The sequence below is a fragment of the Nematostella vectensis genome, chromosome 4 (genome assembly GCF_932526225.1).
Source record: "Nematostella vectensis chromosome 4, jaNemVect1.1, whole genome shotgun sequence".
In the NCBI taxonomy this organism is placed as follows: Eukaryota; Metazoa; Cnidaria; class Anthozoa; order Actiniaria; family Edwardsiidae; genus Nematostella; species Nematostella vectensis.
Window position 1 is genome coordinate 10,766,173 of NC_064037.1, and position 25,032 is coordinate 10,791,204.

The 25,032-nt window shown below is 41.5% G+C and overlaps 2 protein-coding genes across 3 annotated transcripts in view; both read left to right on the forward strand.

The window, feature by feature from the left end:
* The window catches only part of LOC5513682 (protein KIAA0100), a 59,238-nt gene that overhangs the window by 29,295 nt on the left and 4,911 nt on the right, over positions 1-25,032 (forward strand). The window contains exons 46-62 of the mRNA XM_048726196.1: positions 392-460; positions 721-837; positions 1,162-1,249; positions 1,739-1,905; positions 2,421-2,729; positions 3,105-3,203; positions 3,589-3,654; positions 4,421-4,518; positions 5,168-5,251; positions 5,665-5,757; positions 7,256-7,305; positions 7,592-7,706; positions 9,115-9,211; positions 20,080-20,161; positions 20,293-20,451; positions 21,056-21,114; positions 21,537-21,710. Coding sequence (XP_048582153.1) covers positions 392-460; positions 721-837; positions 1,162-1,249; positions 1,739-1,905; positions 2,421-2,729; positions 3,105-3,203; positions 3,589-3,654; positions 4,421-4,518; positions 5,168-5,251; positions 5,665-5,757; positions 7,256-7,305; positions 7,592-7,706; positions 9,115-9,211; positions 20,080-20,161; positions 20,293-20,451; positions 21,056-21,114; positions 21,537-21,710 — 1,926 coding nt within the window. The remainder of the gene's footprint in view (positions 1-391; positions 461-720; positions 838-1,161; positions 1,250-1,738; positions 1,906-2,420; positions 2,730-3,104; positions 3,204-3,588; positions 3,655-4,420; positions 4,519-5,167; positions 5,252-5,664; positions 5,758-7,255; positions 7,306-7,591; positions 7,707-9,114; positions 9,212-20,079; positions 20,162-20,292; positions 20,452-21,055; positions 21,115-21,536; positions 21,711-25,032) is intronic.
* On the forward strand, positions 12,356-16,976 carry LOC125561791. 2 transcript variants are annotated; one of them, XM_048726198.1, is made up of 2 exons: positions 12,356-13,833; positions 14,023-16,976. In XM_048726198.1, exon 2 carries the CDS (start codon positions 14,310-14,312, stop codon positions 15,693-15,695), a length of 1,386 nt encoding a protein of 461 aa, XP_048582155.1. In that variant the 5' UTR covers positions 12,356-13,833; positions 14,023-14,309; the 3' UTR covers positions 15,696-16,976. The 2 variants fall into 2 exon arrangements, with proteins under 2 accessions (XP_048582155.1, XP_048582154.1); XM_048726197.1 differs by having other exon boundaries at positions 12,356-13,686; positions 13,785-16,976.

A 25,032-nucleotide genomic window follows, 5' to 3' on the forward strand; every position in this document is an offset into this window, starting at 1 on the left:
CAAGCTCAAGAAGTTGCACCTTGCAGGCAGCGCTTAAAGAATATAAGTTCAATAAATATAAATTTTTGCTTGTTCCACCACAATTCCAATGCCCGATGAGTATTATAGAAAAAAAAAACTAAAAAAAAAAAATCATCGAAGACTCAAGCGAGTGCAACTTGAGAAAATCCTTCCCGGCTAAATGGAAATGTGGCTTCTATTGACTAAATATATGAATATCCGCGTCTTCTATTTGTACGTCTTGGAAAACGAAAACGAGATGTATCATCAGGCGGATCTCAATTTCACGTGCAACCGTTGACTCGATCTAATTTCACTGTTCTTTGCCGTCTTCATCTACGTTTCTATCATTGTTATCTTAAGTTTCTAGCTTTGTCTCGTCTTGTTTCAGATATTGAAGAAGAACCTGTCGGCAGATGCTCTGAAAGTCACTATTGTAGAACAGAAGAAGAATTCACAGGTATATATCAGAGTAAAAAGTGCAGTGACGTCAATAGCAGTGACGTCAATAGCGTGCTATACGGGTACCCTTTAAACTCGGGTACCCTGTGGTACCCGAGTTGTAATGTGACGTCGCTCAAACCTTAGGTCCAGAGAAGATCCCATACAGTACCATCTATCGTCCAGCAGGCACTCCCTGACAATCAGCACATTTTTCTGTGTCTCTTGCTGTTTTGATGTTCAGAATTTATCGGTGTCTCATGCTGTTTTGATGTTCAGGATTCGCCAGCAGAGTCCGGCTCGGTCCATTCCAGGTCTGGCAAGTCTCGATCGGTGTCTCTTTTACAGAAACTTGTAAGCGAGAGAGACACCAAGTTCACGGCTTACACTGAGGAGGTATGTAGGATTTCTTAACCAAAGCCGTTAGTACGCTAATCTATAGGTTTGGCATCTCCAGATTAGAGCAACTGGAGCGCGAGCGCCAGTCTTCAAATCACTAGAGAAAAAGTACATACAAAACTGAACCAGCAACGACGACCGATGAACAACTCTTGTTTTAGCAAAGATAGCCAAATCTGTTAATCTAGTATACTTTTTCTCTGATATGATTTCATTGTGATTTTGATTTTGATATTGAAGTGTGAGAAAGATGATTGAATAATGTGTTTGGCCCTGTGGCGCATCGGGGTAGTATAAATTAAAAGTTCGTTTCTCTTTCAGGGGAGTGACAAAGTGGAGCAGAAGGAGATCCCCCTGCAGGGCGTGGCCATGTGTAATACTGATGACGTCATTGCACATTCCTGGCACAGTATGTTCTATCTTCATTCCGTAAAATTGTTATTCTTAGTAGTGGAAAACTGAACGAACTTTTCTAGTTATCAAAACCGAACTACATTTAAAAAACCTAGTGCAGTATTTTCTCTAACTGTAAAGTTGCAGTCTCTTGACTGCGAAATAATGGTGCAGAGCCAAAGGAAATAGGGACTTAAAGATGCGACAATGGCGACATTTTACAATAGCGAAACGGAAAGGTGATGATTTTATACTCCAACCGTCCTCGCTAGAAAGTAAAACTTGGAATTTCACGTCGTGGTTCGGCGGAGAACGGTTTGAAGTATATCAGACAGAACGCATTTCACGTGCGACTTTTGAATTCTCAAATCAATGCCATTGTTTTCTACCGTCGCCGTGTTGCCGCATTCCTAATAGTGAGTTTTTGAAGCTACGAGCGGTTGTATCTATTTCTGGCATCCACCGCGTGCAATTCCAGACTTCTCACTTCTTGCTCTTTCCGTAGTCAAGCTGGTGAACTCGCAGATCCTTCTCAAGGGTATCGAGACGAGGGGATGCGTCCTTGTCACTGCCGGCAGCACCACGGTACTCAGCAGGCTTCACAAGCCAGTCTGGGACAAAGGCGAGCTCTTCAACAAGAAAACATGGGCCGGGACAGTGGAGAATGTACAGGTTCGTCCCAAGGCTAGCAAACCTTTAGAAAGAAGGCCAATGTTGAGGGTATGGCTCTTGAGGTGTACAGTCTGTTCATCGCTTTTACTTTGAACGAGACTCCAAGAGATTTCTTTGGCACATGTATTAGAAGAAGTGAAAAGTTTTCTGTTTGTTCCAAGGCTAGCTAACTTTAGGAAAGAAGTCCAATGTTGAGGGTGTTGAGGTTTACAGTCTTGATATCACTTTTACTCTGTACGAGACTCCAAGAGTTTCTTTGGCACATTTACTAGATGCTAAGTCCAAGAAGTGTCAAAAGTTTGCGGGTGATAAATGGAAAGAACTAGGGTGGGTGTACTATGACGGGTAGAATCGGTTATTGGAAGGTAGAGTTTTATCCAGTTTGTAAAGACAACAACAGCTCAGTGAGTATTAAATCCTTTTTTAGTAAGGATGAAGCGTTGATTGGTTAAGTTTAAATGTTGATGTTATTTTAAGCTACGCTTAAAAATGACTTGGCATTTTGTCTTTCTTAGTATTTCGCGACTGTGAGTACTGGTGATACAGTCAGTCTCGACTCAATCCCCTGGTTGGACACAACGGTCATCACTGGCCGCCAGCCACAGAAGACTGGGTTCGGAATTGCTGACCTAGCTGACATCGTGGGCTCAGGTGAAGCTGTCGGCGGTGTGATAACCGCTGTCGTGGGCGGGGCTACTGCTGGCGCGGGTCAGGAGGTTCCACAGCTGCAGCGTATCGTGGCTCGCTGCGGGTGCGACTTCTACTACGTCAATTTTAGCACCGACCTGGACCCACTAGCAAGGGAAATGGCCACTAGTCACGTGGTATGTAAGGGTCACACTTGATGTCATTATACGTGGAGGGGTGTGTTATCACGGATAGGAAAAGTACCCTGTGATGCTCAAATGCAAATTTATTTCAAAAAGTAACTAGTTTTTACTGAGACTTGTTATTAAGGGCAATATATTACAATACATAGGCCATTCAAACTATAAGTATGTGCGCGCACTCGACATGGAAACCTTCCTCGACTACCGTCATGCAGCGCACGTTTCGTTTGGTGCAAGCTTAAAAGATGCGCGCTGCATTTTGGTAGCTTAGTAGGTTTCTGTTGAGGTGCGCGCAAGCTTATAGCTGAAATGGCCTATTGGGTGAGTTAAACTCGTTATAGTTAACGAGTGTGTCTTGTTGTTTGACAGCCACCTTCACCTGCGAATAGCCATCTACGAGTCGGCAGACAACAGATGATCAACACGTTCACTATAAGGCACAAGCTGCTAGAGATCTCCACCAACTCGGTGAGAACTTCTTATTCCGTACAAATGTTTACGGGATCTCCACCAACTCGGTGAGAACTTCTTATCCCGTACAAATGTTTACGGGATCTCCACCAACTCGGTGAGAACTTCTTATCCCGTACAAATGTTTACCTTTTTCCGTTGTAGCACTAGCTCCTCCAATGTGGCTGCGGTTTTTATTTACAATGTAGGAATAACGAAGTACTTGATGCGCCTTTGTGTTCTTACGTTTGACTATAAACATCATAAATTGTAAACTTCACTCAAAGCTTTGTATGCACAAGCGACACGAGAACATGTTTCGTGATGAGCTGGTTGTCGTTGATAACTTTTCTGTGTGAAGTTCTGTCAAGAATACATCAAGTGCCTGTTTATTGCATTTTAGTCCCAGTACGCTATGCTTCTAGACATCGTCAACAACGTCGTTCTGTACACAGAACCAAAGAAAAAGGTAAGGATTGTAAATCGGTATCAGACATTAGACATTAGCATCTATGCAGTTACTCAAAAGCAGCCATATCATTATTGGGATTTTCACGACAGATGAAAAAAATGGCATGAAATTTTCCAATTTTTAATACATAAGCTCAAGATTCCGCATACAAAGAGTTCCTCTGACCAAAAGCTTAATTCCAAATTTTAAAGAAATTTAGAAGATATGAAATTTAGATATTAGTGAGGAAAGATGGCTTTATTTCTGATCAGAGCCCGACTTCTCCCTAAAAACGAAGAGAATTCATACTTTGAACATTTGAAAAGTGTACTTCAAGCCTCATTTCTCGAAGACGAATCCATTAGAAAAAAATACTTTTCTATATGTTGGTTGTACATAACATAAGGAACCTCTATGCAAACATTAAAGCTTACCGAAATTAACCAGACCTTATTTTGGGAAAACGTGCCATTTTTTTGTTCTGTCGATCATCATCATCATCATCATCATCATCATCATCATCATCATCATCATCATCATCATCATCATCATCACCATCAACATCAACATCATCATCATCATCATCATCATCATCATCATCATCATCATCATCATCATATCATCATCATCATCATCATCATCATCATCATCATCATCATATCATCATCATCATCATCATCATCATCATCATCATCATGGTTCCCAACGTCATCAACATCATCATCAACATTATCATTATTACAAGTGACTCAAAACTCTGCCTTCCTTCACACTCATGCCCCAGGAAGCGATTGAGAAGCTTCAGCGGATGAGATTCCATCTGCAGCTGTCTGCATCTGAGGATCAGCGCGGACAGATATTACTCCTCCAAAACGCCGTCAGGTATACCTCTTATTCTGCCCAAAATCACATCTTGAAGCAACCACTTTCACATCATATACTCCTGTGCAGCCTATCAGACAACCACTCACAGTATACTCCTATGTACCTCAACATGCACAACTATTTTAACATCTCTGTGCATCCTATCAAACGACCACAAACACATCTATACATACTAACCAACAACCATTCTCACATCTCACTCCTGTGCACCCTAACAGAGAAGCACTCACGGCATACTCATATGCACCTCAACATACACATCCACTTTTACCACTGACTCCTGTACATCCTAACAAACACCCACTTTCACATCTCCTTAACATCCTAACAGACAACCATTCTTGTCTCACTCTTGTGCACTTATCAACTCTTATTCTCCGGCGTATTTTATTAGCCTCCATTAAACTGTTTTAATCGTTGTTTTTCCGTTATTTTGGAGGGCTCACAAAGCGTAAAACATCACGATTCATCCAAATTTTCCAAATGACCTTTGATCCTCCAGATGAATATGAGTTTGTAATGTGCTGTTATGGTATACAGGTTTATGTCCCATGCTAATGTTTTAAAGTAACGTTCGCCCTCGTTTTTGTACAGGTCTCGGTCACATGCTTGTGTTTCGCTGAACTTTTGTTGTTATACCTTACAGGTCTCGGCAGACCGAGATGCGAAGCTTGCAACGAGAGCTCTACGAGGTTAACCTGATCAGGAAGGACAGACTGGACAGCCAAGAGTAAGATATCATCATATTATTACCACCTTAAGGTAGCCTTGCATACCAGGACTGTAGCTAGGATTGCCTCCCCCCCCCCCCCCCCCTCAGCCTCTGTGCCAAATCTATTCCCAAGTCTATTGTTACTGAGGCACTCATGTGCCGCGTTTCTGTAAGAGCCTGGGGTGAGCGAGTGGGAAAACTCTGATGATCTATAGTAGGACCTGTGCCAGCAAAAACGTAGTTATTCACACGAATTCCTTCAAGTCTGTGTGGAAGTTATCGAATCACATAGTCCTAGCGCAATAAATAGGGGAACAAAATGATTGAACCGAACTTCCAAATAAGGGAATTAACGAATTGATCGGGCAAGCTGAAAAAAACAACACGGTTTTCATAACAAGAAGCATGTGTTATCTGTTATATTTTTAAAGTTTGACAGAAGCTGTTGTTATGTTGGAGCGAGAAATTGCTCATAAGAAGGAGTTGCTGAATTCGTCAAGCTCAGAGCTCAAGCTGATAATTAGGTAAGATACATTCTCCTTGATGGTGGTATTACTGTGGTCTGATAGATACATTCTCCTTGATGGTGGTATTACTGTGGTCTGATAGATACATTCTCCTTGATGGTCGTATTACTGTGGCCTGATAGATACATTCTCCTTGATGGTGGTATTACTGTGGTCTGATAGATACATTCTCCTTGATGGTGGTACTACTGTGGTCTGATAGATACATTCTCCTTGATGGTGGTACTACTGTGGTCTGATAGATACATTCTCCTTGATGGTGGTATTACTGTGGTCTGATAGATACATTCTCCTTTATGGTGGTATTACTGTGGTCTGATAGATACATTCTCCTTGATGGTGGTATTACTGTGGTCTGATAGATACATTCTCCTTGATGGTCGTATTACTGTGGTCTGATAGATACATTCTCCTTGATGGTGGTATTACTGTGGTCTGATAGATACATTCTCCTTGATGGTGGTATTACTGTGATCTGATAGATACATTCTCCTTGATGGTCGTACTACTGTGGTCTGATAGATACATTTTCCTTGATGGTCGTATTACTGTGGTCTGATAGATACATTCTCCTTGATGGTCGTACTACTGTGGTCTGATAGATACATTCTCCTTGATGGTCGTATTACTGTGGTCTGATAGATACATTCTCTTTGATGGTCGTATTACTGTGGTCTGATAGATACATTCTCCTTGATGGTGGTATTACTGTGGTCTGATAGATACATTCTCCTTGATGGTGGTATTACTGTGGTCTGATAGATACATTCTCCTTGATGGTCGTATTACTGTGGTCTGATAGATACATTCTCCTTGATGGTGGTGTTACTGTGGTCTGATAGATACATTCTCCTTGATGGTGGTATTACTGTGGTCTGATAGATACATTCTCCTTGATAGTGGTATTACTGTGGTCTGATAGATACATTCTCCTTGATGGTCGTATTACTGTGGTCTGATAGATACATTCTCCTTGATGGTCGTATTACTGTGGTCTGATAGATACATTCTCCTTGATGGTCGTATTACTGTGGTCTGATAGATACATTCTCTTTGATGGTCGTATTACTGTGGTCTGATAGATACATTCTCCTTGATGGTGGTATTACTGTGGTCTGATAGATACATTCTCCTTGATGGTGGTATTACTCTGGTCTGATAGATACATTCTCCTTGATGGTCGTATGACTCTGGTCTGATAGATACATTCTCCTTGATGGTCGTATGACTCTGGTCTGGTAATGACTATATTTTCCTGCTCTTGAACACCCCTTGGTAACAGACCTGGTAAAGATTATAGATTTGTTTCACCAGCGGATGTGTCACAGAGGGGCCTTTATACTTAGCAGCTTTTTAATTCCATCCAATTTCAAATAAATTAAAACTTTCTGAATATGAAAAATTATACTACTTTTTATATATTCGTGACTTTATGTCGTAGTTTGAAAAATAACATTGTTGGCAAGTAGAGTTTTGCATTATCTTTGTCTTTCAGTGCATACAAGGATTTTCAGTTGAATCTCAACAAACCCACACCAGAGAAAGGTACGTCGCTAAGGTGGAAGCCGTATGCTTGTTGATGCCTGCTTGTTGTGTGACGACTTATTCGCTACAGCAAGAATATTTTTGTGCAGCATAAGAGAACTTTGAGATTCATTTTCTGGGGTTTTCATTATCTTCTTTCATAGGAACTTTCGAAATCTTTACAAAGAAAAGACTGGTATCGACTATTTAAGCAACATTGCTTGAATGTTGCTTGTATCTCTTCAACGACCCGTCACAAAAAAAAGAAGTACTTAAAAATAAATGGGCATATTTTTTCCTCCCTCAGCGCCTTCAGCAGAGCCAAAGCAGTTGGCTGAGGCCCACTTTAACCACGTGTCCTGGCAGCTTAACCAGGAGGATGGCCAACTCGAGATCGCCGACGTCAAGTTCATGGACTTCAGGTACTACTCCCTGTAATATAGCAGGGACTATAACCAGCCAGAGTCATACTCTGACATCCAAAAATACAGAATCCGTTGGGGGTCGAAATCCCGTTTTCTGTGTCGTTTTTATCCCACAATCCCGTCTTCCCTGTAAATGGTTAACACCGAATCCCGTTTCCGTTCCTGAAAGTTTAAATTCCATTCCAATTAACCCAAATCTCGTTTCTTGTTTCACGCCTTCATTAACCTTAAAGTATTATGGGACTAAGTAAGGGTTAGATAATGGACGCGAGTGTTCTATGGGACTTGGGGCACGAATTAACAAAAAGCTGCGAGTGCGCAGGAAATTAACACTGCCACGAGATATTTCGAAATGCTTTCATACTAGATGTCACTGGCATCAACAAGTTATCAACATCATTAGGCAATACTGACAGGTCAAATTGTCTGCGAATAAAACTAGATGTTTCTCTCTGTTGAAATTCTAGTCATCGCTGCAAGACTCGAACCAGGAGCGCTTGATTTTTCCGTCCCCGAAAAAGAAAGCGCGCGGTTTAAAAAAATATTCGGCGAAAGAAAGTAAGCAAAGAAAAACACGCTCTGCAGACTCGAGAAGAAAAGGATAAACCGAGGTCTTCAGGTGTTATCTCTTTGCTTCCATCGCTGAGCTATGTTAAAATATTTGTGAATAACTTAGATACTAGTAGATAGTATACTATATATATATATATATATATATATATATATATATATATATATATATATATATATATATATATATATATATATAGATATAGATAGATACTATATTTTTTTTTTCTCTCTAGGATGTGAGCAGTTGAGGATTTTGAATAACAGGGACATTTCAATGAGGATTGTAGTTAGTAAGATTTTAGTAGTCATCTACTTATTGATTAGTATTTCCTAAGATGTAACTTTGTTTTTATTGTTTTCCTCCAAGAAAACAATGAAAACAAAGTTGCAATTTGGGGAATGCTAATCACTAAGTAGATAACCACTAATTACTAGCTACATTCCCCACTAATTCCCGATTGTTCAATGCCCTCGCCGCTTGACACCTTAATTACTATGAGATTTAGGGGGGTCAAATGGAGGGCGCTGATTGGTCGGGTGGCAGTGATCATTATCTTATTATGTACAAGCTAATGAAACAGTTGGGTGCTAGCGTTACTTAAATAATGCTAGTTTAAAAAAAACACCGAGAATGTGCAATGCCCGAAAATATCCAGAGCACCTCCCCCTGCTTCACCCATGGAGGGAACTTACCCAGAGCCCAATTTCTTGGACAAACACCATAAATAGGATTTCGAATAGTTTACGAATACTTGTCCATGGTATGGGAAATAGTTTCCACTATGCCAAGGCGACGCGCGTGTGAATTAAGAGATCTCTGTCTGTCCCACAGCTACAGCAAGACCACCTTGACTGACGCCACTATTGAACACAGATTTGAGGTTAATCGATGCAACATGCGCAACTTACTGCCTAACAGCATTTACAAGGTAACGTCAATCAACAGCGGGAGGATTACTTTTATACTTTTCTTAATATTTTTCGCCGGGGATCCCTTTTCTGTTCGTGATAGCGAGAGTCCGTAATAACGATGTTACTTTTAGACAATTTTTTGTGTATTTTTCGCCGGGGATCCCTTTTCCGTTCGTAACAGCGTGATGTCTTAACAATTGAGCAGTGTTCTAGGCCTATTCAGTAATGTACCCTTCGATAAGGAACGAATGATATTAATTACGAGGGATTCCTGTGGAACCCCGAAGTCATAATTTGGGCATTCTTTTCGTCGTCGTCATCGCCAAAACGACATTTTCGTACCAAGATCGTTTCTGACAGATTTTGACCGAGGTGCACTGGATACAAACAAAGTCACAGGATCAAAACTCACACACGATTGCTTCGGCCTCACGATGGGTATACAAATCTTATCAAAAGCGAACTAAAGGTACCACCCAGGGGCGTACGCAGGATTTTAGCGGAGCCAGCGCGGACGTAGGCCACGCGCGGAGCCCCATAGGTATAGAGGAATGGTATATAACTATGCGACTGAGTTTTTTTGGTCATCGCGCGGGAGCCCTGTGGTTCTGCCTGCCCGCTCGCCCGCCTGCCCGCGCAAGCTATGTAACCACGCTTTGTTGACGCCTCCACTTGAGAAAAAAAAACGAACTTCCAAACAACTAAGAAGTGGAAAAACAATTTGAGAAACTCTATTATAGTCATGGATTGCTTGAATCAAAGAATCTACAATTTTCCCTGAGACCGCTGTCGAATTTCGCCTCCAAGAAACTGGTTAAAACACGACGAAACCGTTTAACACTGTTTTGTTGCGATGACATATAGAAAATCTTCGAAAGAAAATTAAAAGCCGAAAATAAAGAAAGGAGCCATGTCTAAAGATGAAGAAATCGAAGGCAATATAGTAGCAAAAGTATGATTGTTAATGTTGGTTTCTCGCGGACTTGAAACGAATGAACGGTACGTTATCAAATAGGACTTCAGTCGTCGCATGGCACAGAACGACATAACAATATGTTTGGAAATCATATGTAGACTACCATGATTAAGAAAATTATAGTTTTTATCCTCATATATATAAAACTACGTACATAAAAATGAACGAGTAAACATTTGATTTTTTTCCCTTGTATGCAAATAAGATCGCCAAATTTTTTTGCAGTCCAGTGACTGCAGGCCTATAGGCTACGTACGCCCCTGCCACCATTACAAATAATTCAACTAAAGAATATCAACAAAGTCGACAAACGCAGAAACAAGGATTGTTAGGAAGCTTGCTATAAAAAAATAAGACAAGAGACGCGTTCACGATCATCCATGTGTTTACCGAAGTAACGCCATGTTTACAAGGATGAATACAAACATTGCTTCTTTTATTATTTTTTTCTTCAAAGGAAGCATATTAGCTTTACGTATTATATAATATTAAGCTAAATATTCATAATTTAAGGATATAAAACTGTCCAGTTTTTCGATTGCTATACTCAGACATGGTAGTCAAAGACATGATTATTTGAATTGGTTGTTTTTGTCACTCTCAGACATTTCAATGAACATTTCTTCACAGAAGTATTGGTGAGTCCTGAACTAGTAAAATTCAAGAGATTGTTAACTTATAACATTGACCTTAAAGCATTTTTACCATAAATGATGTACACATAGAAGGAGTCTTAAGTGATTAAGAGTTCATACAAATTATTTTTAAAGTTACATTTAAAAATATCAATATAAGTAGTAGCAGCCAGTTATCTACTGCATTAACTAATTATTTAAAATGTAAAATTATTTGAAGTAGCATTAGCAAATGGTTTTTTAGCTAAATTTACATCGAGTCAACATATTGAAAGAAAAATTAGCGGCATTTGTACAGCCATTAACAGCCATTGTACTACTGCATTAAATCCATTCAAAGTGTTTGTTATGTTCATAGTTGTCTCATTACATTACAATATATATATACTATTCAATTTTACTTTTGTGTGATTATAATCAACAGCTTACTTCTTTTCTGTTGAACATTCAAACAAGTCCAGTTGAGTAATATTGTCTAATGGTAACTAAATAAAAACTATAGATAATAACTAAATATAATTTATTTCAAGGACATACTGTAAGCATATTGTCAACTTACTGTACATGAGCAAAGTCTAGGTAAATCAGTTTTATCAAAATTACTAAGGTTTCATTTTAAGACCAAGGTACTTCAGAGTTAATTCATGCCCAAGTAGTGGATAGTTATCGTAGTAAGTATGGGGTATTAATAGGACATTCGATTTTTTTGTAATAATTATCTTAGTGACAGGATGATAATAGTGTGTTAGTTGTAATGTAAGACGTTTCCCTTTAATCAACATGAGATATGTACCCGTCCATGTAGTGGAGGCTACATTAGTAACTGTGGATTGCGGAAAAACTGAAGTTAAGTTTTGCCCTCATTTTTATTTAAATCATATGAGGGTAAGCTTATCTCTGCGATGGAGCCCCAACAGCTTAGGTTAATCAAACTCAGTAACCGTTAGCAGTGATCAATCAAAGCATCACTAACGTCTTTATGAATTTACTATTGCCTTTTACACATAAAAAACTTTATTTGAGAAATTTTGTTTAAGAGAATCCCGAGTTCACGCAGCCATGCGTCTAGTTTACAATTGAGCAGGGTACCAGGCCCATCCATTAAGGCACTCATCAAGCTATGTAGAACCATTCCTTAGTTTTTAGTTACGTATGATATTTAGGGGTGACAAATATATGCAGCTAGGCGCTTCAGTGGCTTTTACCCATGCTTACATTCCAATCAAGCTATGAGGGTACTTAAGAACCATTCATTAGCTTATAGGGACGTGTGCTGATATCAATTTCCAATTGATCACTTCAATTGTGCAATTCGTTAGAAGCAATTCGTTAGAATTGTGTCTTTGATTATTCTACATTTCACGCGGAATTGACTCTGTGCCGACTCGCGCCAAGAGAAGATCTCCTTCACCTTAGCTTTAATGCAGAAGGTGTGATAGTTTCTCTTGTCGAGCTATTGTTTTCTTGTGGCCTTTGAGTGTAAAGATTAAAGAAAGGGCCATTTTACGTCGTCAAGGTGTCATTAGGTCCACTTTAAGTCGCTAAGGAATAAGTTGCATACTTTGAAATGGTTATTACCTTTAGAATGTTTATTACCTCGCGAATAACCATCGCATATTCCTTTAAAACAAAGATGAAGAGTTATATTCTTGCATTTGACTCAAGAGAAGTCTTTGCCCACTCCCAGTCTCGTACCCAGACGTCGCGCGATGCATGACGGTCAGGATGCGGTTTCGGGGTCGGAATTCGCTTGACGTCTGGCAGAACTCAGGAAATATATTTTTCAAATATCTTGCAAGCAGCGTTTTTATGACCGTTTTTTTTACTTTTTTTGTGCACAAGTCTAAGGGCCTACCTACACACACTCGTTGTAAACCATTTAGTTTTATTTTCGGTGGTTCCCTGTTCAATTAGACGGTATTTTAATTTCGTAAAACCCAAGACGGCGGACGACACTGGTGAGCTCGATACATCATTTCATGAAATGAATTTGGAGGTCTGAATGTTCTGGCACTCATTTGAACTCATACTGCTCTGGTTGGATTGTATTTATCACAAATATACACTTTCAGAGATATAATTCGAGCACAAATTGTCTTTATGTTCCCTAGAAGAAGCTCTAGAGCGAGGAAGTCGGTATTCGCACATGATCTTACGCCGAATTCCAAACTCCAGAAAAGTATTTAGGCTATTTCTGTACTTGTCATGTGCACATGGAATTTTACAGGCAAGAAATGCAGTATGGATAGGTCCTTCTTCGTCTGTGAAAATTCGTAACATTTTTGCTCGCCGATTTCGTCCGCCATCTTGGATCTGTAATCTGCCAGTCGTTATTTTTTTTCCGTCTTCGCTTCAGGATTCCTGTGGATATCCGCGCAACAGCAAATAACGACTGGGTACGAGTCTGAATGCCAAGTTGACCGTTTGAAAGCGTACTCCCTGTTTTCCTGCTGGCGCTACTTGTCTCTCGGCTTGTCCGCCTGCAGCACGGCACCGTAAGGGTCTTAAGAATTCTTTGCAAAAACTTTCAATGGATGTTATATAGATAACAGGATTCACTGCGGAGTTGAAGATAAAAAGCGCCACGTAGATGAAAGAGTAGGCATTTTCAAAGACACGTCGTCCGAGAACATGATCCAACAAATTTCACAAGGTGTTGAAGCCAAAGATTACGAAGAAGATAGTCGTCATTGCAAGTATTGCAGCAACAGTTCTCCTGTTTCTTTCCTTCCTTAGTCGGATGGCCGCAGCTGAGATGTGAGCTGCGACCTCTTCGTCTTTATTCCATAATGTCTTTACAATCTTGAAATACAGGGCGAAAATGACAATAGCGTGAAACAAGAAGATGAGAAGCACTAGCATAAACCGCCTGTACCTTCAGGTTTGTCGGGTGCTTCTCCTAGCACTAGCATAACCGCCTGTACCTTCAGGTTTGTCGGGTACTTCTCCTAGCACTAGCATAACCGCCTGTACCTTCAGGTTTGTCGGGTGCTTCTCCTAGCACTAGCATAACCGCCTGTACCTTCAGGTTTGTCGGGTACTTCTCCTAGCACTAGCATAACCCCCTGTACCTTCAGGTTTGTCGGGTACTTCTCCTTGCACATGCCGTCCTAGAATCCGTCTCCATAAATGGATAAGAAGCACTAGCATAACCGCCTGTACCTTCAGGTTTGTCGGGTGCTTCTCCTAGCACTAGCATAACCGCCTGTACCTTCAGGTTTGTCGGGTGCTTCTCCTTGCACATGCCGTCCTGGAATCCGTCTCCATAAATGTCGGGAGATGCGATGATAGCTATTCCAACCAACCAGCAGATAGGAACAAGCCATTTCAGCCTGTTATAAGAAATGCGCCATTCTTGCTTAAGAGGATACACGACGGCGAAGACCCTTTCAAACGCGATGACCATCAGTAATGTGGGGGAGACGTCGGCCGAAAACCACACTGCTTGGGGTGATTTACAAAGACGTCGGCTAACATCGGGTTGTGCTGTTGGAGAGTGAACTGATGAAGGTTGATTTACAAATGGCGTCGGCTAGTATCGGGCTTGTGCCGTTGGAGAGTGAACTGATGAAGGTTGATTTACAAATGACGTCGGCTAGTATCGGGCTTGTGCCGTTGGAGAGTGAACTGATGAAGGTTGATTTACAAATGGCGTCGGCTAGTATCGGGCTTGTGCTGTTGGAGAGTGAACTGATGAAGGTTGATTTACAAATGGCGTCGGCTAGTATCGGGCTTGTGCTGTTGGAGAGTGAACTGATGAAGGTTGATTTACAAATGGCGTCGGCTAGTATCGGGCTTGTGCTGTTGGAGAGTGAACTGATGAAGGTTGATTTACAAATGGCGTCGGCTAGTATCGGGCTTGTGCTGTTGGAGAGTGAACTGATGAAGGTTGATTTACAAATGGCGTCGGCTAGTATCGGGCTTGTGCCGTTGGAGAGTGAACTGATGAAGGTTGATTTACAAATGACGTCGGCTAGTATCGGGCTTGTGCCGTTGGAGAGTGAACTGATGAAGGTTGATTTACAAATGACGTCGGCTAGTATCGGGCTTGTGCTGTTGGAGAGTGAACTGATGAAGGTTGATCTACAAATGACGTCGGCTAGTATCGGGCTTGTGCTGTTGGAGAGTGAACTAATGAAGGTTGATTTACAAATGGCGTCGGCTAGTATCGGGCTTGTGCTGTTGGAGAGTGAACTGATGAAGGTTGATTTACAAATGGCGTCGGCTAGTATCGGGCTTGTGCTGTTGGAGAGTGAACTGATGAAGGTTGATTTACAAATGGCGTCGGCTAGTATCGGGCTTGTGCTGTTGGAGAGTGAACTGATGAAGGTTGATTTACAAATGGCGTCGGCTAGTATCGGGCTTGTGCCGTTGGAGAGTGAACTGATGAAGGTTGATTTACAAATGACGTCGGCTAGTATCGGGCTTGTGCCGTTGGAGAGTGAACTGATGAAGGTTGATTTACAAATGACGTCGGCTAGTATCGGGCTTGTGCTGTTGGAGAGTGAACTGATGAAGGTTGATCTACAAATGACGTCGGCTAGTATCGGGCTTGTGCTGTTGGAGAGTGAACTGATGAAGGTTGATTTACAAATGACGTCGGCTAGTATCGGGCTTGTGCCGTTGGAGAGTGAACTGATGAAGGTTGATTTACAAATGACGTCGGCTAGTATCGGGCTTGTGCTGTTGGAGAGTGAACTGATGAAGGTTGATCTACAAATGACGTCGGCTAGTATCGGGCTTGTGCTGTTGGAGAGTGAACTGATGAAGGTTGATTTACAAATGGCGTCGGCTAGTATTGGGCTTGTGCTGTTGGAGAGTGAACTGATGAAGGTTGATTTACAAATGGTGTCGCTATTATCGGGCTTGTGCTGTTGGAGAATGAACTGATGAAGGTTGATTTACAAATGACGTCGGCTAGTATCGGGCTTGTGCTGTTGGAGAGTGAACTGATGAAGGTTGATTTACAAATGGCGTCGGCTAGTATTGGGCTTGTGCTGTTGGAGAGTGAACTGATGAAGGTTGATTTACAAATGACGTCGGCTAACATCGGGCTTGTGCTGTTGGATAGGGAACTGATGAGTTTTATGGGCGTCTGCATTGCTCTATTTCGGCGAATTAAAATGCATATCACAATGTTTCCGAGAACCGCGAAAGAGGCCAAAGAAAGGTTGACGGATGTTAATAGGACCATTTTGGGAGACTTTTAATCATGATACGCCCCAACTGAAGGATTGTACACTGAACCCCACTAGAAGTACGACAATTCACGTTGTATTTGCATTTTGAATTAAACAATCACCAGTGCAACTTATCGCTAAAGTGGTAGTAGAAAATGATCACCAACACTCGACCAATCAGCGCCCACCCGAAATCTCATAGTGGTAGTAGAAAATGATCACCAACACTCGACCAATCAGCGCCCACCCGAAATCTCATAGTGGTAGTAGAAAATGATCACCAACACTCGACCAATCAGCGCCCACCCGAAATCTCATAGTGGTAGTAGAAAATGATCACCAACACTCGACCAATCAGCGCCCACCCGAAATCTCATAGTGGTAGTAGAAAATGATCACCAACACTCGACCAATCAGCGCCCACCCGAAATCTCATAGTGGTAGTAGAAAATGATCACCAACACTCGACCAATCAGCGCCCACCCGAAATCTCATAGTGGTAGTAGAAAATGATCACCAACACTCGACCAATCAGCGCCCACCCGAAATCTCATAGTGATTAAGGTGGCGGGCTACAATTGTTTTAGTTGAACAGCTCATCCTCTCATTAGTTGAACAGCTCATCATTACCTGTAGAAGACTTATTTTAAGAACGTTTTTTTTTTCTAGTTCTTTGAATTTTTTATTAGTGAATCCTTGCTTTATCAGATGACGTTAAATTAACTACTCTTTGAAGTACAATTCTAGATGACACAATATTTTTACAGTAAATAAAAATCTCGAAATATAAGTTTTTCCAAAAAAAATTTAGGTGACTTTATCCGACATAATTCGTCAACGGGAGTCTATTTCTAGTGCGACTCTAATTTTGACAACCGACAAAAGAAATTGCAAACTGGCCATTACATTAAAGACACTAGACGACGTGAGTGTAGACAGGGTAGATTCTGTCACGTTAGTACTTCCACGAATACAAAAGGTTTACACAGCATCAAAACCATTTCTTTTATGTCAATATGTTTATGTCGTTATGTCGTGATAAACATAGTGCGCGCGCCTATGTCGTTATGTCGTGATAAACATAGTGCGCGCGCCTATGTCGTTTTGTCGTGCTAAACATAGTGCGCGCGCCCATGTCGTTATGTCGTGCTAAACATAGTGCGCGCGCCAATGTCGTTATGTTGTTATGTTGCTAGTGTGCACTAGGCATGAGTTAGGTTTTATATAAAGTTATAACATTGCTATACTTGGGGGATTTATCCGCACCAACCGAAGGATGATATGTCCCGACGTCGCAGGTGGAAGTCTGGGGGAAATAAAACACTAAGTACCCCGAGTTGCCAGGGTACTAGTTTGTCATACCATGATCACCGAGGCAATTATCTATAAATTAAGAGTAAAATATTGGCAATCCAATGTCCATATCAGGCAATTCAAACGAAGGACACTATCATTGGGGAATATGTTTGATATGTTTTGATACTAGAGATACTAGATACTAGAGTTAGGGCCTAGAGCCAAGGTATTGCTTTCCAAATTATTTAAAAGTTGGATTAGTTTCATGATAGGATGTCTTTTAGGGTTTAATAAATACAAGAAATTTCACGGAATTTTAAATACACATTTGCAAAGTTTGGTTGGATGGTCAAATATAGTTCAGTGAATCAGTGCTTTGTAAGAACTGTTATTTTATTTCTCTAGTGACCAGCACATTCTCACGAGGAATTCTCAAATCAACCAACACACAACACAACAACCACAAACTTTTTGCTGTGACATCACTGACACAAAATCGTACAGAAATTAAACATCATCCCATATGGATCTAGTGTAGGATTTAAACTTTAGTCCATTGTCAAGAATCAGAATCCGAAATCTGACGTAATTTTCATTAGATTCGCGATCCGGTTTGTTTTAAGAATCCGACAATCCACTCAAATTTTTTGTTTAAATCCATAATCTGCGTGCCATTTTTGGCACCGATCCCACCCCCTATTCACCCTATTCCCCATCCTATGCGCGTGTCTAGAGGAGGGCCCCCAGGAGTCCGGACCCCACCCTGCTCATGTAAGGGGATAGGTTCGACTCCGGTTGAAGCCTTTGTTGATAGTTAAAAACATGGTTAATTTTTTGCATGTGGATAGAAAAAGTTCCTAGATCAATATAGTGACATATTACCAGAGCTAAGGATGCCGATTTGAGCTTTGATTCGTGGTCAGTAAATTACAATAGTACGATGACCAGTTCCGTATCACTTCATATTAAAATTGCTCTATCTTTTTTGCCAAGGGCCCACTGCTCATGATTTTTTCTTATACGAGTACAAATCTACTCATGCATATAACATACACATAAAAGATTACTTATTTTAAAATTTAATTGATTTATGTTTTTTTTCTGTGAGCACTTAGTTGGAGTAGTTCCGTAGCAGCGGTTATAGTTCCGTATCACTCAAAAATTCTGTATGATTTTGGTATGAATTTTTATTTGAGAATCAATAAAAATATACTCACTAAATAACATATCAAATCCCTTCCTTTTTGCCCTTAATTAATTTATAAATATGAATTTAACTTTGCTATGCGGCAGGCGCGTTTATCAACAGATCACAAGCTGAGCGCGTCATCCATTTTAAACATCACACAGAAGCAGTAATTTGTGCGATTGCTCTAGATTTTTAACCAAAGATGACTCAATGTATGGAGAGTGCACTCATTTAATATAGTAGAACTTATAAAGTAAATAACATTTTTTGCACTTATTCGAGACTGACGCAAAATTAAGCGTTAGCTTTTTGACGATTAGCCAAAATCAGTTCGATATGTGGTGATACAGCCTCTGTGGAGGTAGGAAAATATTTTGTGAATGGAAAAAAACAGATGTATATTTAAAATTTCTACCCTAAAAATTGACGGCGAAGTTTAGCCAGTTCGAAAAGCATTCGTGTAAGCCTATATTACCCGAGTTTTTGCAAATACAACCGCCAATTGTGTACAATCAACTCAAACCAGATTTGGTTTGGCTATGTTCAATAGAAAGAAAGTTGTAACATTTTGAATAACACTACCTTTTAGAAATTTTTTCCGCAAAACTGATTAAAACACATTTTTCACAATAATTCAATAATTAACCGTGGAATTTTAGAGATATTTGTCAATGATAAAATTCCGTCCTTTAGACAACTTCTATGACCGACTAGACTACATAGAAGCGCTTTGTTGGGGCAGGGGAATTTTTTTAAAAGAGGGACTCGGGATGTGTTTTCGTGCTGGCGGGGGTTGCCAATTTCAAGCCACACAGCGGTATGCAAATCGAGAGCGTGTTGGAAATGCAAACGTCAGTCAGGGGGGGGGGAGCAAAGACGAGGGTCAAGCGTGAGCTGTTGTTTCAATACAACACCATATGATCTCGTGCGTATCAGCGTGCGCTTTCTTTAGGATGCAAAAAAAAATTATGTGCTTCATTTTAACAAGGCCGGTACAGGACACTTGTAATAAAAAAATACCGGCCGTTTAAAAATGAAAGCACAAAGTTTTTTGTAACTAAAAGAAAGCGCACATTGATACATACACATTAGCAAACATTTATTCTTCTAATTATTCGTATTAAAATTAGAACATTTTCCTAAAAGGAGGTATTGTTTTTATCCGCCTTTTGTGACGCGGGTCAGTTCACTGTGCAGTGAACGCCGCTCATTTTAGTAACAATTATGAAAACCGCTTCGAAATAAAGATACTTTCTGAACAAACCATTGGATGAAATAAGCTGGTTTTAAGTTTCAGGAAAGGTTAATAGTTTTGTATAATTTAGTTAGTTTTGGATTCTTCAAATCCTCAATATTCGAGGCTAAAAGATAAAAACAAATGCTGAATGATACGGAATTACAACTGCTACCGGACTACATACCGTACTGTAGTGCTTTTAACCCCACCCTGCGTTCTTCTCTAGAAACGCCTCTGCACCCCCACCCCCTCCAAACGCTTAAATCACCGTTGCGAGTGCTCCTTTAACCTATGTATTTAATACATAGCGCGCTTAACCAGCAATCCCACTAGAACCACCAGGAAGTTCATGTCATAAATTCTTTATTTCAGGACGTGTTGGGCCCGCACGACGTCAGCGGTAGCGCCGGTAGGGCGCCGATGGTTAGGCTGTATTGTCGCGTCAAGCCACCGGGTAAGGCGTTCATGCTATTCGAATATTCTAGAACAATATGCGTCATCCATCGCGTTATAGAACAAATCTTGCCAATATGACGTACGCTTATCAGTGTAGTTGATCACGTGACCCTCTGATTGACGTTGTAGTTGGTGGGATCGGTGTGAAAGAGCATTTTGAGGTCAACGTGTGTCCGCTGAATGTCCAGCTCACACGGCGCCTGTTCCAGAAGGGAATGAGCTTCTTTTTTCCTCAACGTGCCGCCGAGTACGAGTCGGACGTAGGAGACGTCGACCTTGTCTACAAAGGTACGTAACATCCTATCTAAAGTGTCATAGCCAAGTAAGGGGAGCACATTAATCAAAAGTGTCATAGCCATATAGGAAGGGGAACACATAAAACAAGTTTATAGCCAGGGAGCATTAGTAAGGTCATATGAGACAACGTTAAATTGAGTATTGCTAAGTAGAGGTTGCACGGGTCGTGTAACCCTACCTTTCAGGGCAAAAGATACTTTCATCGTACAGGGGCGGATACAGGGGAGGTGGATTGGGTGAGTATCACCCCCCCCCCCCCCTTTTTGCAGTAAAAAAAAATTAAAAGTCACTTTGTATGAAGAAAATAAATGTCTGAGGGACGGGAGGTACTGTCCATTTTCCTTCGCCTGCTTGACTTTGCTGACGCGACAAATCCAATTAAGCGTTACGTATTGTAAGATCTATGTAGTGACCTACCAAGAACCACTGGATCAGTTATAAGCCGTCAATGTAGCCATTATCCACCCCCCATTTTGAAATCCTGGATCCGCCCCTGACGTATAATGTATAAGTAGTAAAATTAGTCAGTTGAAATTATCATTGTTGTACAAATTGCAAATTACGTAACAAGGTGTGTATATTACTCTATGTGTAGGACAAGATACAGACGAGAAAGACTTCGAAGACAGGGATTTGTTTACAGATGATCTTCAGGTTTGTGGTCAAAAGCTGTTTATAACCATTTGCGTTTCTTAGCCACCCTCGGTGATGTTTTGCGTATCATATTTCTGAGAAAATATTCTGTCAACGTTTTAATAAAGGGAACCTAGAGTTTATGATTATTTATGTATGTATAGTTATTTTTATAGTTATGATTTTATTATAGCATTTTGATGTGCCATTTGACACTCCCCATTACCCGTTCTTCCAGTCAATCTTTTTGTCATTCTAATCCGGCTCGAAGGACCAAGTGCATGATGAAGTATTCCGTCTGACGGCTCGCTTGATACGATTTTTGTATGCAATAACCCATATTTAATTCTTTCTCGACGCATATATCATGGAGTTAGAAATCTTACACCCTTTTCTTAATACACTTACCTCCTTCAATATGTTTTATCCATTTTGTGTTTCAGGAGTTGAATCTCCAGGCGCCTCCAAGGGCCGGCTCTATACGCCGTTCTGCTAGTAGTGTCTCGTCCATGTCGTCATTTTCGGAGACCGACTTCCCCTCTGCCAAGCCGCGCCGCAGCGTCATGTCCCTGTCATCGGGAGAGTCACCTCCCACCTCTCCTGTCAGCAAAGATAAGGTAAATATCGGTATTTAAGGCCTGGCGAACTTATAAGACATGTAGCGTGCGACATGTCTCCTAGTTTAGCCACCTCGAAAATCATTGTAGCGCGCGCCAAATCTTGTAGCAGCGAACAAGACAGAGTAGAGACCACGCCCTACTTTAAATTTTTTTTTTAAATGAACCGTGGGACACCTATGTAGTACCTAAAGATAAGTGTTCTACGGGTAATTAAAGATGACCACAAACAATTGTGATCATCTTCGCAACGATGAACTAAAACAATTGTAGCCTGCCACCTTAATTACTATTAGATTTAGGGTTGGCGCTGATTGGTCGAGTGGTAGTTATTAGTTATAGTTATAGTAGTTTAGAAACCTGTTGCAATCGTAACTGCTCAATTCAAAATTCAAATACAAGGCGAAATTGACGTATTTCCAGTGGGGTTCAGTATACCTCCTTCAGTTGGGGCGTATAAGTCTCCCAAAATGGTCCTATTGACATCCGTCAACCTTTCTTTGGCCTCTTTCGCCGTGCTCGGAAACGTGATATGCATTTTAATTCGCCGAAATAGAGCACGGGTGCATGGAAGCACGAGTGCATGGAAGCACGGGTGGCCAAGTGTGTTAGCGCGTCGGCCTCTCACCGCTGTGGCCAAGGTTCGAATCCTGGCTCAAACTGGGGATTTTTCCGCGTTCCTGCCTTGGTTCTAATTTGTGTCACAAGTGAGTTGAAGTTATTCCCCCGTGTTTCCAGTCTTCTCGGATAAGGACAATAAACCGGAGGTCCCGTCTCTTCAAGCTGCACTACATGAACCTGAACCGAAGGGACGCAATAAACCCTCTGGCAGTGACCACCGCCAGTGACAGTGCTTACTAACCAAGGGCCATATGTTAGAAAACTGTATATTCGGTTAAATATGCTACCCTCGATAAACAAAGATTACAAACAAAGATTACAAATGCAGACGCCCATAAACTATTAATAAATTATTAACATCCGTCAACCTTTCTTTGGCCTCTTTCGCGGTTCTCGGAAACATTGTGATATGCATTTTAATTCGCCGAAATAGAGCAATGCAGACGCCCATAAACTATCTCCTGCTTAATCTTGCCGTCGTGGATATCACCAGTGCGACTGTTTTTGTCATTTCCACCGTGTTAAAGACCGAATTCGGGGATTCGCCGACCTTCATCAGTTCACTCTCCAACAGCACAACCCGATACTAGCCGACGCCGTTTGTAAATCAACCTTCATCAGTTCACTCTCCAACAGCACAAGCCCGATACTAGCCGACGTCATTTGTAAATCAACCTTCATCAGTTCACTCTCCAACAGAACAAGCCCGATACTAGCCGACGCCATTTGTAAATCAACCTTCATCAGTTCACTCTTCAACAGCACAAGCCCGATACTAGCCGACGCCATTTGTAAATCAACCTTCATCAGTTCACTCTCCAACAGCACAAGCCCGATACTAGCCGACGCCATTTGTAAATGAACCTTCATCAGTTCACTCTCCAACAGCACAAGCCCAATACTAGCCGACGTCATTTGTAAATCAACCTTCATCAGTTCACTCCCCAACAGCACAAGCCCGATACTAGCCGACGTCATTTGTAAATCAACCTTCATCAGTTCACTCTCCAACAGCACAAGCCCGATGTTAGCCGACGTCATTTGTAAATCAACCTTCATCAGTTCACTCTCCAACAGCACAAGCCCGATACTAGCCGACGCCATTTGTAAATGAACCTTCATCAGTTCACTCTCCAACAGCACAAGCCCGATACTAGCCGACGTCATTTGTAAATCAACCTTCATCAGTTTACTCTCCAACAGCACAAGCCCGATACTAGCCGACGTCATTTGTAAATCACCCCAAGCAGTGTGGTTCCCGGCCGACGTCTCCCCCACATTACTGATGGTCATCGCGTTTGAAAGGTTCTTCGCCGTCGCGTATCCTCTTAAGCAAGAATGGCGCATTTCTTATAACAGGCTGAAATGGCTTGTTCCTATCTGCTGGCTGGTTGGAATAGCTATCATCTCTCCCGACATTTATGGAGACGGATTCCAGGACGGCATGTGCTAGGAGAAGCACCCGACAAACCTGAAGGTACAGGCGGTTATGCTAGTGCTAGGAGAAGCACCCGACAAACCTGAAGGTACAGGCGGTTATGCTAGTGCTAGGAGAAGTACCCGACAAACCTGAAGGTACAGGCGGTTATGCTAGTGCTAGGAGAAGCACCCGACAAACCTGAAGGTACAGGCGGTTATGCTAGTGCTAGGAGAAGCACCCGACAAACCTGGAGGTACAAGCGGTTATGCTAGTGCTAGGAGAAGTACCCGACAAACCTGAAGGTACAGGCGGTTATGCTAGTGCTAGGAGAAGCACCCGACAAACCTGAAGGTACAGGCGGTTATGCTAGTGCTAGGAGAAGCACCCGACAAACCTGAAGGTACAGGCGGTTATGCTAGTGCTAGGGGAAGTACCCGACAAACCTGAAGGTACAGGCGGTTATGCTAGTGCTAGGAGAAGCACCCGACAAACCTGAAGGTACAGGCGGTTATGCTAGTGCTAGGAGAAGCACCCGACAAACCTGAAGGTACAGGCGGTTATGCTAGTGCTAGGAGAAGCACCCGACAAACCTGAAGGTACAGGCGGTTATGCTAGTGCTTCTCACCTTCTTGTTTCACGCTATTGTCATTTTCGCCCTGTATTTCAAGATTGTAAAGACATTATGGAATAAAGACGAAGATGTCGCAGCTCACATCTCAGCTGAGGCCATCCGTATAAGAAAGAAAAGGAAGAGGAGAACTGTTGCTGCAATACTTGCAATGAAGACTATCTTCTTCGTAATCTTTGGCTTCAACACCTTTTGCAATTTGTTAGATCATGTTCTCGGACGTGGCGCTTTTCATCTTCAACTCCGCTGTGAATCCTGTTATCTATATAACATCCATTGAAAGTTTTCGCCAAGAATTCTTTAGACTCTTGCGGTGCCGTGCTGCAGGCGAGCAAGCCGAGAGACAAGTAGCCCCAGCAGGAAAACAGGGAGTACGCTTTCAAACGGTCAACTTGGCATTCAGACGAACAGTCGATGTCGATACTAGGGAGTGGGCAAAGACTTCTCCTGAGTTGAACGCAAGAATATGCGACGGTTATTCGCGAGGTAAAAACCATTCTAAAGGTTATAACCATTTCAAAGTATGCGACTTATTCCTTAGCGACTTGAAGTGGACCAAGTGACACCTTTACGACATAAAATGGCCCTTTCTTTAATCTTTACACTCAAAGGCTACAAGAAATCAATAGCTCGACAAGAGAAACTATCACACC

Excerpts from the sequence above, each read along its gene's own strand:
- LOC125561791 (XM_048726198.1), top strand. The coding sequence starts at position 14,310 with ATGAAGGTTGATTTACAAATGGCGTCGGCTAGTATCGGGCTTGTGCCG.